This window comes from Lepus europaeus, chromosome 1 (genome assembly GCF_033115175.1).
Source record: "Lepus europaeus isolate LE1 chromosome 1, mLepTim1.pri, whole genome shotgun sequence".
Classification (NCBI taxonomy): domain Eukaryota; kingdom Metazoa; phylum Chordata; class Mammalia; order Lagomorpha; family Leporidae; genus Lepus; species Lepus europaeus.
This window is the reverse complement of record NC_084827.1, coordinates 55,051,690-55,070,111: the sequence shown is the minus strand read 5'-3', so window position 1 is coordinate 55,070,111 and position 18,422 is coordinate 55,051,690. Positions and strand designations below refer to the sequence as shown.

Here is an 18,422-nt window from a genome sequence, read left to right as displayed (position 1 = left end):
GTAGCACTAAAGCTGATGATCCTTTTCCAAACTTCTAGAATCCAGACACATGAGGGAAGACATGGAGTACATAGGCCTGGACGCAGGTATCTGCTCAACAGCTTCTGCTGGACCTGTAGTGGGATAGGCCTTGCTGCAGCTAGCTTCTCTGAGCTTCCTACTTGCCTCTGCCCTCTGGGTGACTCTGTAGTATTTTAAGTTTTAGTCTCCAGCCCCCACTATCCCTTCTGCTGGTACTTTCTTCTGAAAAAAAACAAAAAACAAAAAAAACAAAAAAAAAACCCTCTTAAGAACATGAGGGTTGGCTGTAACAAAAGGCAGCCATCTCTCTCTGAGGCTCAGCACTGCCCTGGGTTGACTATCGTGCTTCGTTTTCCAGAAGCAAAACCATTTCTACTCGTCCTATGCTGAGCTAATTTCGGTATGAGACACACTTACTTACTTCACACTCTTGCTTTGCTTTTTTTGGTAGCTAATAACATTCTGCTTTTTTAATTTTTTGAATGTTACTAACTGTTCCCTGTTATCCCTTCCCTTGTTTTTTAATTTGCTTAAAGATGGTACTGCCACTAAAGCGGAGGGTAAGCGGTTTGTTTCTTGACTGAGGTGTGTCTCACTTTCTCTGCTCCTCTGTTCTCACCGAGTGTTGCCCGGTGCCCACTTGTCCTCCCGAGGTCCCTGCATGCAGTGTTGCATGCTGTTTCCCCTCCTCTCTTCTTCATTCTATCTCCACTGGAGGTTTGCTGGCCTCTGCCTCTCTTGTCCAGTCTCTGTTCTTGTGAGTTTTGGCCTTGACGTATGCTGTGCGTGGTTTTCAGTGCTGAGCCCACACTCTGGGAGGAGCATTGATGTCACCTTGTGAGCTACTGTCCCTGTGGCCGCCTGACTTGGTGTTACTGCTCCTGCAGCACCACTGTAGCTTTGGTTTCCCTCTTTCCTGTTGTGCGTGTGGGCCTCAAGATTTGCCTTTCCTGTTTTCAAAATAAATTTCAATGTCAACTATTCAGATCAAAGACTGGTAAAAGTTTTCTACCAGGTAATTTAAAGACATTTTTACAAATATTTTACTCTTCCCTAAAGGTACAACTGATTTATACAATACCATTTTTATTTGTATCGTTGACACATGCCCCATTCATTTATTTACACTTACTCATCAACTGTGTGTTAAATGCCTTCCAGGTGCCATGTTTTTTCTGTACCCCAAGGATATAGCATGGTGAAAGAAAGAATTTGGATATCCAAATCCACTGTATTGTCTTTTTATGACAGTCTCAAGAAGCCCTTTCTGATTTTGCATTGCTTTTTGCATTCTGGTCATAGTCATTTCTGTCTGTGTAGATTTTTGATTAGCACATGCTACACAAGCTCATCACTTTTCTAAGTCTCTTCATGGAAAACGTGATGCTGCTTCGAAGAAGTGAAATTTAGAGGAACTCCGCCGCTTCACATAGTGGCATAGACCCTCCAGACCTGAGCACAATGACTTAACAGTTAGCCACCGTAAGGGGCTAGCATTAGTACAGTAGACTGGGTTTTAGTTTGATATGCATAGTTTGATTGTTTTTCTCCATATGCTACTTCCCAAGACCCATAAAGGGGAAAAAAAAATAGGAATGAGAATTTAAACTCATTAATTTAAATGCGTAGTCCCCGAATCAGTATTTTTCAAACTTATTTCCTTATTAGCTTTGCCTCAACACTCACTAAAAACAAATAGCCATGCATCTTTTCCCTGAAGATGCTCATTACTTGCCAAAATGCAAATGTGGACAAAGATCCTTGGTCCTGATGAGGACCTCATTTGTGAAAGCAGAAGGCTGAGGCTGATGTGATTGCAAAATTGGCTACTGGTTTTTTGTGCTCTTTGGCTCATATGAGTAACAATTATGTTTCCTCAGCCTAGAGGGAGGGAAGAGGATTGGGTGACTGGCATGGAATAATACAGATGGAATGGAAAGCAAACACATCACATGAGAAATTGATTTTTTTTTTCAGGAATGCCCTGATTTTATATGCCTATATAGTAAAATTGAAATCAGCCTGTTGTTCTTTTAGCTCTAGGAAATTTTCTCACTTTTGTTGTTGTTGATATCAGTTCCACAGTCCTAAATAAGGTCAGAATTGCACTCTGAATCATGCAGTAGTCTAAATCTCGCTGGTTCTCTGGCAGGAGAAATGGTGGGATGATCTGTAGGTCCCTAACATTACTGAGAGCCAGATCAGGTGATGGGGAAGCCGTGTTGGAGAAATACCATGAGTGTCATATCTGTGCCAGGATGGTGCAGGCCACAGTACCACTGGCCCCTGTGGCCCACATGATGATGGAGCAATAAGAGAAACATCCCTGGAGACCTGTCGACGTGACACTTTCAGGCTGTCACTGTTCTGTTGGCTCCAACAGTGAAACTCAGAGGACCAGTGATGTTGGAAAAGCTGCCAATGGTTATTAGAAAAAGACCATGGGATATATTATTTGGTGCCTAAATTTCCCATTTGCATTTTTGGATTATCACGGGCCTTTTGAAAATTTGTCAGTAAGTCTGTTAAATTGCTGTCCTGAAACAAGGAGAAGTAAGTACTTTTATCATCATTAGGCAAATGGTATGATTTTGAATCAATAGATACTCTAAATTAAAAATTCTGGCATCAATGTAGTAACTCAGAAAAGTATGTATGATGCATTAGGAATTCCTTGTACATATGAAGGAACTCTTCTAACATTAGTGACTGGTTAGAAAATAGCTTATGAAATAACCAAAACTTCAACTTTGGGACAAAAATTTATTTCCAGGTTGTTTTTCAGTATGTTATGTTCAGTAATTTTTGAGATTTAGATGAAGGAAATACTGACATAGTCTACTATCTTGCTCATGAGAAAGTTTAATTATATAAAGTATATACTAAATGAATATACTCTCAAACTTTTTTTTTAAAAAAGATTTATTTATGTGAAAGGCAGAGTTATGGGGGGAAGAAGGGGAAGGGAGGGAGGCAGGAAGAGAGAGAGAGAGTGTGCGCAAAGCTGTTCTATCCACTGGTTCATTGCTTTCCCAGGTGCATCAGCAGGGAACTGGATTGAAATTAGAATAGCCAGGACTCAAACCAGTGCTTATAAGGGATGCTGTGCCACCAATACCAACTCCTCTTTTTTTTTTTTCTAAGATTTATTAATTTATTTGAATAAATAGAGTTACACAGAGAGAGAGAGAGAGACAGAGCAACCTGCCATCTGCTAGTTCACTCCCCAAAAGGCCACAATAGCCAGAACTGGGCCAATCCAAAGCCAGGAGCCAAGAGCTTCTTCCGTGTCTCCCATGCAGGTGGTGCAGGTGTCCAAGGACTTGGGCTATCCTCTAATGCTTTCCCAGGCCAGAGCAGAGAGCTGGATTGGAAGTGCAGCAGCTGGGTCTAGAACCAGTGCCTATGTGGGATGCTGGCACTGCAGGCAGTGGCTTTACCCACTGTGTCACAGTGCTGACCCCTCTTCTCTTTTTCTTTTTCTTTTTGATATTATGATCGAATGGCCTTTGAGTATACAGCTTCCTATCATATGAAGTTGTAATCAAAGGCCACACCAAGTAAACTTTTGGTGACTTTGATTATGAGGTTAAAACTCTAGTCTGTTCTTCAGGAAAAAGAACTTAGATTTTCATTGAATTTTACTGAGATATACAACATTAATGCTATCTATTTATGTAAGAACTGAATTTTGAGTAACTGGCTGTTTTACTCACACCATGGAAAGAAAAAAATGTACATCTATGTCTGTAGAAAGAAGTAAAGGATTGTTGGACTTCTTTTATATCTTTTAAGGCAAAGGAAATTGGCCAGTGCCACGGCTCACTAGGCTAATCCTCTGCCTGCGGCATCGGCACTCCGGGTTCTAGTCCTGCTTGGGGCACCGGTTCTGTCCCGGTTTCTCCTCTTCCAGTCCAGCTCTCTGCTGTGGCCCAGGAGTGCAGTGGAGGATGGCCCAGGTCCTTGGGCCCTGCACCTGCATGGGAGACCGGGAGGAAGCACCTGGCTCCTGGCTTCGGATCGGCGCAGCACGCCGGCCGTAGTGGCCATTTGGGGGATGAACCAATGGAAGGAAGACCTTTCTCTCTGTCTCTCTCTCTCACTGTCTAACTCTGCCTGTAAAAAAAAAAAAAAAAAAAAAAAAAAAAAAAAAAAAAAAAAGACAAAGGAAATTAATTGTTTGAGTGGGGAGTTGTTACAGGCAGCAAAATTTACAAGTGATCAAATTTTCAAATTTTGGTTCTATCAGAGATGCCATTTACCAGTACAGGTTGCTTTTTAATTTTTATAATCTGGAAATTGGACAGTTGTTTAAAAGATATTGAACATGTAGAAGACAAAAACTCTAGTGACATGAGTCCATCCAGTGCTTTTTCACTTGCCTTATGCTACCCGCCAAGACAGGGAAACCTTGCCTGCAAATTAAACCTGTGCATAGCCTTTATCTCCCCTCTCGATGGTCTTTTCTGGAAGAAGGACAGTGTGATTGAGAAAGGAACTTTGGCAAAGGAAATTAAGATGCCATGGGATGCGGATGTTTTTCCTTTATGCCATGAAGTTGGAGGCTTTGCTCTTTTTCTGTTTGCTTGTTTTCCTTGGGTGTGCTGTTCCCTGCTGAGGTTCATTTGTTTGTTGATGCATCTCTTGTCCCTCCTCTCATCACTTTTTTTTGTCCTGTTGTATAATTATCTATTTCTTATCTTTATGTCTCTTCCTTATGCTGGCTTTTTTTCTTCTTTTACATCTATTTTCTTTCTCTGTCACTTAATAAATCATAATGTTGAACTGAAATATATTCTTACTATTTGTGCATTTATTGAGTAACCTTTCTTTTTCCTAAAGACCACAGATCATTTTATATCATCTCTGTAAAATATATACAGGCACTTACAGTAACACTGCATTCTCAATAGAGTAGAAACAAAACAAAAACTGCCTCTCCCTGTAAGGTGAATAGAATATTTATCCAAGTGTAGCACAACAGAGGTCCTTTAAAATTGCATAGCTTCATGCCCAAAAAAGTAACAAACATTTAAAACCAACAAGAACATTGAAAACTGGAGTGACCATCTTGAACTGATTTTTAGGGCAGCCAGAAAGCGAGATGTTGAGCTCACCCAGGGGCAAGTTGAAAGTTGGCATAAGCCAGCATTGGATCCATGGAAAGGGGGACAGGTGGGGAAAAAAATAACTTTTATCATTGTATTGACATCATGTATGTCCTCACTTTGACTTGGACAGAGGGTAAAAAAGATTCCTAATATTTGTGACTAGTTCTCGTGGGTGAGTACACCCAACTTGTGGCATCAGTTTTCATTACCTGTGGTGTCTGGGAAACCCCCAAGCTGATGAATTAAAGTGATCTGTGCTTGTTGCCCCCAGAGGTGCTTGTCAAGAGCAGACATTGAACTTCTGCAAGATTCCCACAGATTAAAGTCAGCCAAGCACAAGCTCATAATCTAATTAATATTTTAATGTGAAATGAATTACCATTTTCATTTCCATTTGTTCTTTTTCAAAATGAGCTTAGTTATTCTTAATAGTCTGCTGTTCCTCTTCCAAAATTTCTTTTCCTTTCTTTAAATATTGAGATGTTAAGATGATCCCTGTTCCTAGAATTTTGTGGGAATTATGTCCATCATGAGTGAGAAGCGGTAAAGAAAAAGAATGGACCCCTTGGGGCTGGCATTGTGGTGCTGCTTTTCTTCTGACCAGTTCGCTGTTACTATGCCTGGGAAGGCAATGGAAGATGGCCCAAGTGTTTGGGCCCCTGTTGCCCAAGTGGGAGACCCAACTGGAGTTCCTGGCTCTTGGCTTTGTCCTGATCTAGCCCTGGCTGTTGTGGCCATTTAGGGAGTGAACTAGTGGATAGAAGATATCTCTCCCTATCTACATCACACTGCCTTCCAAGGAAATAAATAAATCTTTTTTTTTTTTTTTCCTTAGAGAATGAACCCTGAAGAACTTAAGGATTGCTACAGAACATTTAAAAAAAAAAAAAAAATCTGTATGTAAAGTGTTTAAGGCCGGCGCTGTGGCTTAACAGGCTAATCCTCTGCCTTGAGGCGCCGGCACACCAGGTTCTAGTCCTGGTTGGGGCACCGGATTCTATCCCAGTTGCCCCTCTTCCAGGCCAGCTCTCTGCTATGGCCCGGGAAGGCAGTGGAGGATGGCCCAAGTCGTTAGGCCTTGCACCCGAATGGGGAAAAAAAAAAAAGATTAAAAAAATAAAGTGTTTAAAAGAAATAAGAATAGTTTTAGCAATATATGGAAATTAGTAGCCAGAATGTTCTTTCCAATTGATTTTTTTTTTTTTTTTTTTTTTTTGAGAGGCAGAGTGGATAGTGAGAGAGAGAGACAGAGAGAAAGGTCTTCCTTTTTGCCATTGGTTCACCCTCCAATGGCCGCTGCGGCCGGCACATCTCGCTGATCCGAAGCCAGGAGCCAGGCGCTTCTCCCGGTCTCCCATGCGGGTGGGACTAGAACCCGGTGTGCCGGCGCCTAAAGGCGGAGGATTAGCCTGTTAAGCCATGGCGCTGGCTCCAATTGATTTTAACATACCTTTGATCTGGAGTCAAAGCAGTGAATCCACACAGTCCATATCTGAGCAAAACTGTGAGCCCTGGTGGGTGAGGACCAGAGGTGGCCTTGCCTTGAGGTGCTTGGCTGAAACTTTGAGCCCCTGAGTATTTACTGTCTTGACTGCACAGGATTAAATAAGTTGTCATTGGCAAACAAGAAAATCAGCTTTACTAACTGAAGAGGCAACAGGAAAATTTACCCATCTTAGCTTTAGTACTGGTGGGAAGAGGAAAGTGGTCTCTCTTGAGAATTTGCAACCATAATGTGGATCTTCAAACATGATTCTGGTTGGAATTTGCATTGCCTTTTTGGTCTGAAAAACCATATAGATAAATCATTCCAAGTTGATTGTGGATTACCTGTGTCCACAGGGCACTAGTCAAGCAAATATAGATCCTTTTGAGAAGAATTCCATTTTTATCTAGATCTGAAAGAATTCCCCATAAATTTCTAAGAAAAATGATCATTTGGTTGACTTAATATTTAAATAAATAGAAATTTTGGAAAAAGAATAAGAGACTATTAGGAATGACCAAGCAGCTTTTGGAAAAGAACAAGTGGAACTTGAAAATGTAATAAATTTAAAGATTATTTATGTATTTATTTGGAAGGCAGGGAGAAAGAACTTCCATCTGCTGGTTTATTCCCCAGTTGGCTGCAAGGCTGAAACCAGGAGCCTGGAGCTCCATTTGGGTCTCCCACATGGCTGCGGGAGCTCAAGCTCTTGAATCATCTGACACTGCCTTCCCAGGCACATTAGCAGGGAACTGGATCACAAGTGGACCAGTGGAACTTGAACTGGTGCTCATATGGGATACTGGCATCACAGGCAGTGGCTTAGTCTGCACCACACGCTACTTCCTCCCCATCTTTTTTTTTTTTTTTTAAACTTATTTTATTTGAAAGGCATAGAGAAACACACACACAGAAATCTCCCATCCAATGGTTCACTGATTAAATAAATTATCCTAAGAGGAATTGTAGAGTCAAAGGCATATGTGTATGTTTGTGTGATAAACCTGCCAAATAGCCCTCCCTAGGGACTATTCTGATTTCTCTCTGATTGAGAGCAGTCCTGTACATACCAGAATGTTACCAAATTCTTATACTTTGGCATTTTTTAAAAAATATTTATTTAAGAGCTAGAGTTACAGACAGTGAGAGGGAGACAAAGATCTTTCCTCTGCTAGTTCATCCCCCAAATGGCTACAAACGGCTGGAGCTGCGATGATCCGAAGCCAGGAGCCAGGAGCTTCTTCCTGGTCTCCCGTGCGGGTGCAGGGGCCCAAGCACCCAGGCAATCCTCCACTGCTTTCCCAGGCCACAGTAGAGAGATGGATTGGAAGAGGAGCAGCCAGGACTAGAACCAGTGCCCATATGGGATGCTGGCGCCACAGGTGGAGGATTAACCTACTGCGCCAAGGGGTCAGTCCCAATATTTTGGCATTCTTAATATGAGCTTAATTCTTCCTCTGAGTCAAGCTGAACACTGTTTCATACATTTAGAGCCATTTGTTTTTGGTTTATCCCTGATCTTTTTTTTTTTTTTTTTTTTTTTTTTTTTTTTTTTTTTGAGAGGCAGAGTGGATAGTGAGAGAGAGAGAGAGAAACAGAGAGAAAGGTCTTCCTTTTTGCAGTTGGTTCACCCTCCAATGGCTGCTGCGGCCGGCACATCACACTGATCCGAAGCCAGGAGCCAGGTGCTTCTCCTGGTCTCACATGCGGGTGCAGGGCCCAAGGACTTGGGCCACCCGGGCCATAGCAGAGAGCTGGCCTGGAAGAGGGACAACCGGGATAGAATCTGGCGCCCCGACCAGGACTAGAACCTGGTGTGCTGGCACCACAAGGCGGAGGATTAGCCTGTTGAGCCACGGCGCCGGCCTATCCCTGATCTTTACCCATTCTCTGTGGCAATGGAATGTGAGAATTGACTTGTGCAGTTCTCTAGGACCAGTTGTTAAGTTTTCAGAAGTTTTGTAAACTGGCTAATGCCATATCAGATAGCTTGAAGTGGACTGTGGTAAGAATATTTACACCATGGAAATGGGAAAACACCACAAATCAGTAGATACTCAACCCTCTTAGCTGGTGATAAATATTTGCTATCACAACACCGGGTTGTTGGATTTAATGATTCCTAGGAGCTCTTTATATGCTAAGGAAATGGGCCCTTTGTGATGTGAGTTGCAAATACTTTTTTCTAATTTGTCATTTTTCTGAGAGGTCAGTTGACATAGAAAAAAGGTACATATAAGCTATTTACCATGACAAAATAGACTTAACTGTGTGGATCAGTAGAGCTTTAAAAGGTAGGCTGAAAAAAACATAAAAACTTTATGTTAACAGTTTAGCAACAACTTGAGGGCCAATGTTGTACAGCGGGTTAAGATGCAACCTGCAATACCAGCATCACTTGTGGGCTCTGTTTCAAATCCTGGCTGCTCCACTTCTGGTCCAGCTACATGGTAATGCACCTGGGAAAGCAGCAGAAAATGACCATGGGCCCTGCACCCATGTGGGAAACTCAGATGGCATTCTGGGCTCCTGGCTTTAGCTTGGCCCAGCCACAGCCTTTTGGGGAGTGAACCAGTGAATGGAAGAAAACCTCCCTATCTCTACCTCTGTCTCTCTCTCTGAAACTCTGCTTTTCAAGTAAAATAAATACATTTTTGCAAAACAAAATAAAAACAACTTGAACAAATTTCAGGAAAACCCCAAACTGCTTCTTTAAGAAGCAATCAACTTGAGAAGTTTAAGACTTCTCCTACGATTGTTTGAGTCTGTAGATTGCATTACTTCTTCGACCCTTTTAAAAAGAAATCAATTAAAATAGAGAAGACACCGAAAAAAATCCCTGTACCACTCAGTTACTCATATGAGTTATTTTAAACAGTGGCTAATTTCAATGTTAGCTAAACTCAAAGACTAGGAAAAGAGGAAGTATTAGCTTGCTGATTTGTGTGGCTGGTATAACCTTAGTAGAGTAGAGTATAGATGCTGTGTGTGCAGATACGTAGTCATGGATGTCTTGATGCAGTCCTGATTTTCTATTTTATTTTTTTAAATGGCAATTAATATAATTTATTTTTTTCTGCTTACTTTTTTTATTTAGTAATATGAATTTCCAAAGTACAGTTTATGGATTACAATGGCTTTCCCCTCCCATAATTTCCCTCCCACTCACACCCCTCCCATCTCCCGCTCCCTCTCCCATTCCATTCACATCAAGATTCATTTCAATTATCTTTATATACAGAGGATCGATTTAGTATATATTAAGTAAAGATTTCATCAGTTTGCACCCACACAGAAACACAAAGTGTAAAATACTGTTTCAGTACTAGTTATAGCATTACTTCACATTGGACAACACATTAAGGACAGATCCCACATGAGAAGTAAGTACACAGTGACTCCTGTTGTTGACTTAACAATTTGACACTCTTGTTTATGGCGTCAGTAATCTCCTGGCTTTCTATTTTAAAAATTCACTGATGTAGTTCAGATTCAGAGGAAAAACTCTTTAATCTCAAAAGTGCAAAGCGTCGAAAATTCCACAAACATTTATGACAAAAATTCTTAGTAACTAGGAATAGAAATATGTTTTCTTAACTTGTTGAAAGCTCAAACCTATTGTGAAATTCCATAATTTAATTTAATTTATTTGGGAGGCAGAGAGAAAGAAAAATTGATAACTCCCTACTGTTTTCACTCCTCTGAGAGCCACCACACGGGGGGCTGTACCAGGGCTGCAGCTGAGAGCTGGGATTGAGCTCTATCTCCCAGACGCTTGGGCCATCACTGCTACCTCACAGGGTACACACCAGCAGGAAGCTGGAGTCAAGAGTCACAGCTGGGCATTGATCTCAGGCACTCTGATGTGGGATTTCAATGTCTTAACCTGCCAGGCTAAACTCCTGCTGCAGAACTTTTTTTAATGTTGTTTAAATCTACAATACCTGCCCTCACTGTTTCTATTTAGTGTATTTTCATGTCCAAGACAGGACAATAAAAACAGAGAAATGAAAGTAAATTGTTTGAAAGAAAGAAATTTATGTATTATTTATAGATGATATTCTATTTAGAGAACTCCAAATAATTACATGAAAATTAATAGACTTAATAAAAGTTAGCAAAATCCCTAGAGTTAAGATCAAAATATAGGGACTGGGGCTGTGATGCAGCAAATTAAGCTACCACTTGGGACACTGGCATCCTGTATGAGCGCTGGTTCACAGCCCAGCTGCTCTGCTTTTAGTCCAACTTCCTGCTAATGTGCCTGGAAGGCAACAGAAGATGGCCCAAGTGCTTGGGCCCCTGACACACACGTGGAAGACAAGGATGGAGTTCCTAATTTGTGGCTTCCACTTGGCACAGATTGGCATTGCGGCCATTTGGGATGATCTCTGTCCTTTCTCTCTCTCTCTCTGTCTTTAGAAAATAAATGAATAAATAGGTCTTTTAAAATATGAAAATGTAAAGACTAATCATGTTCTAGTATGTCAACAACTGATAATATAATATAACTGTAATATATATGATATATACTGTAATAAGTATAATTTAACAACATGGTGTATAATAAAAGGATAAATAGGTCTTTTAAATTATCAAAATGTAAAGACCAATCATGTTCTAGTATGTCAACACTGTTAGAAAGTACAATTTAATAACATGAGTATAATAAAGCACTCTAAATAAATTTGTAAAATTTTTCTGTGACCTTTAGAAAAAATGATCAAACTTTATGAAATGACATTGGAGAAAGCCAAATAAATAGAAAAAATATTAATAAATGGGAAGATAAGTGTTAGAAACTTCTTCCCTGGCCTGCGCTGTGGCTCAATAGGCTAATCCTCTGCCTTGCGGCGCCGGCACACCAGGTTCTAGTCCCCGTCGGGGCACCGGATTCTGTCCTGGTTGCCCCTCTTCCAGTCCAGCTCTCTACTGTGGCCCGGGAAGGCAGTGGAGGATGGCCCAAGACCTTGGGCCCTGCACCCGCATGGGAGACCAGGAGAAGCACCTGGCTCCTGGCTTCGGATCAGCGTGGTGCGCTGGCCTCAGCACGCCGGCCGCAGTGGCCATTGGAGGGTGAACCAACGGTAAAGGAAGACCTTTCTCTCTGTCTCTCTCTCTCTCTCTGACTGTCCACTCTGCCTGTCAAAAAGAAAAAAAGAAAAAAGAAACCTTTTCCCCTCAGTAACCCTATATTTCACATAATGCTGGTCAGCATTCCAGCACATCTCTCACTGTATCTGTACATGTCTGTGGAGGAGAGCAGAGGGCTTAGGGAAAAGTAGATTTATGATTTCCCTACCAGTTAGCAGGATCTTGTTAAAATGCTGGCGACAACACTGTGGCATTGCACAGATATGGACCCACTGGGCATCGCAGACTTGCAACTGTGCATGCAGAAGTACTTGGTAAATGTCATCAATAAGAAAGGGCTACTTTGCAAGTGCATTGGAGTATCAGTTAGTCATGGGAAAAACAAAATGGGTCTCTCCTGTAACTGTACAGAAAAATCAATCCCATGTCTTCACAACGATGCCATAGAGTTTTTTGGCTATATAGTGTTCATATATACATATTTATTTGAAAAATAGGGAATGCTGAACAGTGGGTTGAGAATTGTATTATTAAATATTGGGGGAGGGGGGCGGCACCGTGGCTCAACAGGCTAATCCTCCGCCTTGCGGCGCCGGCACACCAGGTTCTAGTCCCGGTCGGGGCACTGGATTCTGTCCCGGTTGCCCCTCTTCCAGGCCAACTCTCTGCTGTGGCCTGGGAGTGCAGTGGAGGATGGCCCAAGTGCTTGGGCCCTGCACCCCGTGGGAGACCAGGATAGGCACCTGGCTCCTGCCTTGGGATCAGCGCGGTGCGCCGGCCGCAGCACACCAGCCACAGTGGCCATTGGAGAGTGAACCAATGGCAAAGGAAGACCTTTCTCTCTGTCTCTCTCTCTCACTATCCACTCTGCCTGTCAAAAAAAAAAAAAAAAATTTAAATGTTGGGGGAAGGTAGAGCATACAAGGGGGTTAGCAAAGAGATTTTTTTAGTAGTAAATTTAAAATAAGAAATTCAAACTTTTTAAAAAAATGTTCTATTTATTTGAAAAAGAATTATAGAGAGAGACATATCTTTCTACCTGCTGGTTCACTCCCCAAATGGCCTCAGTGGCTGGGCTGGGCCTGTCCAAAGCCAGGAGCCTGGATCTCCATCCGGATCTCCTAAGTTGCAGATGCCCAAGTATGTGGGCTGTCTGCCACTGCCTTCCCAGTCACATTAGCAGGGATTTGGGTCAGAAGTGGAATAGCTGGGACTCGAACTGGTGCTCAAATGGGATGCTGGCATTGCAGGTGGCTGCTTAAACCCCTGAGCCACAATGCCAGCCCCAAATTCAGGTGTTTTTGATTTTGACTTTGTCTGACTGACTGCTTTGATTGACTCTTAACTTCTTCAGGAGATCTAAAGGTCTTCACTCATAGGCCAGCCAGCCAGGAACAGGTGTCTACACTAATGGTATACCCTGGACACATTAGTTAATGTCCCAGTTTCTCTGCTTCCTCTTCTGTGAAAGGGTGGCACTTGCTTCATATGTTGCTGTGAGGGTTCTGGGTTGACATCTGTAGTTGTTAGTGGCTTTTAATTTTAGTATAGATTCTCAAATTTAAGTCTTTCTTTAGACTGCTATTAAAATTTTTTATTCCATTTACTTTGTTTTTAAATGTCATACCTTCTTTTATGCTCCCTAGCTCTTTCTTAAACCTTTTTCAATCTTTAGGATTTGTTTTCTGCATTACTTCTCTGCAGGTTTTGTCAAATTCTTGGGTGAAAGTGATTTTGAACAGTGTTGGTGGAAATTCAGATTGTGTCTTCCTTGTGAGATGGCTATTTTGAGTTACGGCAGGAGAGGCGTGCTGTGCTCACTTGCAGCCACAGAAGCCCTGTATTAAGAAATAGGTTTAATCCCTATTGCATTCATCTAATAACCAATGATTTTATGATTTTGAGTTCATTTTTATTCTTAGTGTTTCATGAATTTCATAATTGGGGCTAACAGATTGTTTCTGGCATGGCAAATTGTTTCCTAACTGCATGCGGCCCTGAACTATCTTTAGGCCACCATTTCTCCTGGGTACTCTGCATTTTACTATATCTACATCTTCTACAGCCCAGGAACTTGTTATCCACATTCTTTAAAATAGAAAGTGAGTACTACATATTAGATACATTTGTCCTCATGGGAGCTGCGTCTTTAGTTCATTGCGAAGTTTAGAAAGTGAGGCTTTTGTGTTTTGTTTTTTTCCTATAGTATTTTTCTTAAAATAACAGCAAATACTTTCTTTTCTGTTTTTTTTTTTTTTATTTGATTTGTAGACAATAAAGAAAAGTTAATCTGGAAAAAGTGGGAAACTCCTCAAGTGGCTATCACCATAAAAGTATGCTATGCTCAAGTAATTGAAAGCTAAGCACCTGCGGGGCCCTGGCTGTCCACAGGACGCACATGTGCAGACTGTCTGTGGTGGGCCTGGCGTGGGGAAGTCCTGGTGCACACAGAAGTCCTACTTCCTGCGTGGTGGGCTGTCTTCTTCAAGAGGTTGCACTGATTGGAAGTGTTACGGAAACCCTGTTCTTGCTGTGTCCTCCAGGTCGTATCCGCACGAGACGGCAGAGCTCTGGGAGTGCCACCAACGTCGCCTCCACACCCTCTGACAGTCGGGGCCGCAGTCGCGCTAAAGTGGTGTCACAATCTCAACGTAAGAAGTGCATTTTATATGCTCTTGGTTACCTTAATTTTTGTTCAGCAGACCATTCTCCAGTTAAGCGTTTCACAATATTTACATTGACTATAGGAGTAAAATCACTTGTGTGTGTGGCTCTGAGATACTGTGAATAATCTTATTATTTGTTGGGTACACTTACAAAATGGAACATTTTAGGCATACTTGTGACTGCTTTCCAGGTGTTTTAAATTTTGTCACTAAATGTTAGATATTAAAATGTAGTTTCTGCCCAGCTTTGCGGTCTCTCAGATGGAAATTTACCTGTTCTGTGACCCATTTGTGTGTTGCTAAGGAGTCCCTCTGATGTAATTTTAGAGCAGTATCTGGGCAGAAAACTATTAATGCTGAGTTTTTTCCATTGGTAACTAAGTAAATCCATGGAAAGCTTTCCCCTTGTAACCCTCTGTTTTAACATTTGCAGCCTGCCCCTCTCTTCTTGCCAGTGTGGGCCCTTGCTTTCCTAGCTGCCCTCGCTTCCAGAATTGCTTCTCTGTGTCTGTGCAGTCAGTTGGTCTGTGATCGCTCTCAGGATCCAACCTTTGTGTCTCACTGCCAGCTACATGTGACTGAGTGGCCTGTTTCCTCTCTGTGCATACCATGGAGCAGAGCTGGATGAGCTGAGTGTAGGAGGGAGAGTCTTGTCCCCAGGAGCTGCACATGTGCCTCATCACAGCACTCTTCAGCTGTCTTGCATCTGCCTCCTTGGTGGCCCTAGAACCATCCGACCTGTGTAGGGAAAGCGCATTCAGTCTGCAGACAAACCTTAGGATGCCTCCTAATGTTGAGGATGCCTTCTCAACTCCTTCTCAGTTTAGATTTTTTCCCATGGCCCTTTGATAACTATCATCCAGTGTTAACCAAAGTTCCGTTCTTTCTGCAGAGTGGGGAGTCAGAAATGTTGCTGCCCTTGGCAAGATTGTAGAAACTCCTAGGATATAGGTTGTACTGTGCAGTATGATACACTGCAGGTGTGGGCTTCATCGTCCCGTTCACCTGGGTTTGCATCCTGGATTCAGTGTAATGTTGGGTGTCCGTGTCCACTTCAGAACATTCAGGAAAAAAGGCTAGGGATAGGTTTACATGGTGAGAAATGTAAGTGAGGGTAGACGAGTCCATTACAACCAAGATTGACCTATCTACTGTAGAACTCACCTGCATTTTCACTTAGATCTAGGGTGCAGGTACAGCCTAGAAGCTTCTGTCCTGGAAACGACACCCTGGCTCTGGATATTCTATTTAACAGCAGTGATCTCTGCAGACATAGAAGGATAAAATGCTCCACTCATAACCTCATAAACATGGGCTTAATATTACTACTAAGGAGTGCTTGACAGAGGGTGCTCAAGTCTCAGGATCTAGGTCAGTTTGATGAAACACATCAAATAATACCTGTCTAAGCCTTCAGCTGTGCAGTTACTCGCTCCTGTGGAGGCTGAGGGTGGAGCAGTGTTTCACATTTCTTTGTATCTGCCATTGATAGGCGTGGGCTTCTGCAGGGTTCCCTGCTGTAGCTGGGTCAGTGTTGTATTAAACTTCATGTGTTAACCTGCTTAGGTGGAGGTAAAGATCTAAGTTCCTTCTTTAGTAGGGGTGAGGATGATAATGGAGTTTTTAAAATTTTTTTATTTTTAGATTCATTTATTTGTTTGAAAGAGTGACACAGAGAGAGGGACAGAGATCATCCGTCCACAGATTCACTCCCCAAATGGCTGCAACAGCTGGGCCAGGCCAAAGTCAGGAGCCAGGAACTCCATCTAGGTCTCTCACTTGGGTGGCAGGGACTCAAGCAGATAATGCAGTTTTAATTCCTCATCCTTATAAAATACTGTTTTTGACCTTGGAGCTTCACTTTTAAAATTCTTTTACTTTACTCACCAAATTGTACTCCAAGGAGGGGAGATACACCAAACACTAGCAAATTGATCAAGCCTGCCCCTTAAGCTTATGTCTATAAATTAAATATTTAAAAAAAATATTTTGATAAGAGCTAAACATAAGCATATTTGTTTGTATTACAAATGTAGATGTAGTAGCACTCATAGTCCTGGTTTAATACTAAAGTAGATTTTGTTAGTATTAGAACTTCTAATAATGGGCATATTTTAAGTATTTGAGAATTAAGGGGCATCATGGGACATTTAGATGAAACTAGTTAGTAGCAATTTCTCTCAAATCATTGATGATTGTAGTGCACTTCTGTGAAGCAAGCACTATAAACAACGGTAGTGATACACAAGTGAGTAAGTTACTATCACTTCTCCCAGGTTGCTCAAAGCAGAGGGCACAAGGTGTTCTGGAAGGGCAGGGGCTTGTTTTACTCTAGTCAGCATCTCCTAAGGCCTAACACTGTGCCTGACATACAGCTTCATAAATGTTTCATAAACAGATCTGAGATAATGGTAATATATTATGATAATATAAAGTAGACATACATACAAAAGTAGAGTAGGAGGAACAAGTCACAGGGAAAATAGCTATCTTGCTAATGTGTTTGTGAACAAAGATGTTTGTGTTGCATGCTGACCTTTTGTATTGTGTTATTGTCTTTTAATCCATTTTTTGCCTGTCCTTTGGTCTGCTCTCATAATCAAGGATCCAGGTCTGCTAATCCTGCTGGTGGTAAGCCGTTTCTCTTCTTGACTTTTGTTTGTTTTGCATTCTCCCTTACCCCATGGTCCTTGCACACAATATTAACTTCTCTCTTTATTATGAGCTTAGTTAATCTTCCTGCATTTTTTTCTGTATGATCAGATTCTGGAGTTTGAAATGGATTTCTTTCCCCTTTTACATAGCTTAATAGTCTATAGGCTCAAATTTTATGGCCAAATTAGTACATTGTGAGAAATTCTTCATGGTACTGTGTATTACTGATTTTTACAATGATTTTCACTTCAAATTACAGTTAAAATTACAATTAAGTGATGTTAAAGTACTCATTTTTGTTAGTGGTGGCCTAAGTGATCCATTTGAATGATGGTAGCCTATATATATAATACACATATTTTAAAAGTATTTATATTTAAGATGCTATGTAATTTCAGTGTAAATGTTGTTTGAAAGATTTTTCCCCTCTGATCATCCTATTCTTGTACCTGGTAATGTACACTTTATATTTTGGGATTTTATAGCCTTTTCTGCTTAGGAGATTATCTGAGTAAATGACTGCCATTTGAGTGTATTGATACTGTGCTCAACAGTTTACTGTCTTGTTGGAGAATTTGGTTTCACAAAAAATAGTTGTATAGTTATCTAGATACTTAGCTATTAATAAAAATTCTTAGCCTCATTATTTGTTTGTAATTTTCAGATCTATTGTTTAATTCTAAGGCAAAGTGATCATGTGATTTCTACTTTTAAAGATTGTTTTGAATTTACTTTGAGGTGTAGTAATATATGTGTGTGGGAAGGTGAAATTGTGTGTGTATATGTGAGAGGTACGTGTGTGCATATATATGTGTGTATGCAAATACAGTCATGCATCAGTTAACAAAAGGGGATACATTCAGAAAAATGTGTTGTTAGGCCATTTCCTTTGTGTGAATACCATAGCATGTACATATACAAATTATATGGCCACAACATCACTAGGCAATATAATCTTACAGATCAATTGTCCTATATGCAGTCTTTCGTTGACTTTAAAGATTTTATGTGTCGCATGACTCTATATGCATGTATATGTATATATGTATATACATACAAAAATGCGTACATACATACTTCTATACACCCATAAATACACAATTTTGACTGCTTGCTTTGTCAATTTCTGTGAGGTGTATTAGTCTTTCATTAGCTACTGTTTCCACAAGGTTTATTAATACTTACTGCTTTTTTCATTTCTCCCTATCTTTTTGTCTTTTTTATATCTTATATTTCAAAGCTATGTTGTTGGGGGCATAAAAGTTTGCAAGTATTAAGTTGGTGGACAATTATTCTTTAATCAATATTAAGAATACTTATTTGACCTTTTAAAATGCTATATTATTTTGTTTACAATGTTGTTTTACGGTTATATACATTTATTTTTTA

The 18,422-nt window shown here is 41.0% G+C and overlaps 1 protein-coding gene across 1 annotated transcript in view; it reads left to right on the top strand.

The window, feature by feature from the left end:
* CLASP1 (cytoplasmic linker associated protein 1) overlaps positions 1 to 18,422 on the top strand; it is a 291,310-nt gene that overhangs the window by 191,961 nt on the left and 80,927 nt on the right. The window contains exons 20-21 of the mRNA XM_062178774.1: positions 39 to 86; positions 14,256 to 14,363. Coding sequence (XP_062034758.1) covers positions 39 to 86; positions 14,256 to 14,363 — 156 coding nt within the window. The remainder of the gene's footprint in view (positions 1 to 38; positions 87 to 14,255; positions 14,364 to 18,422) is intronic.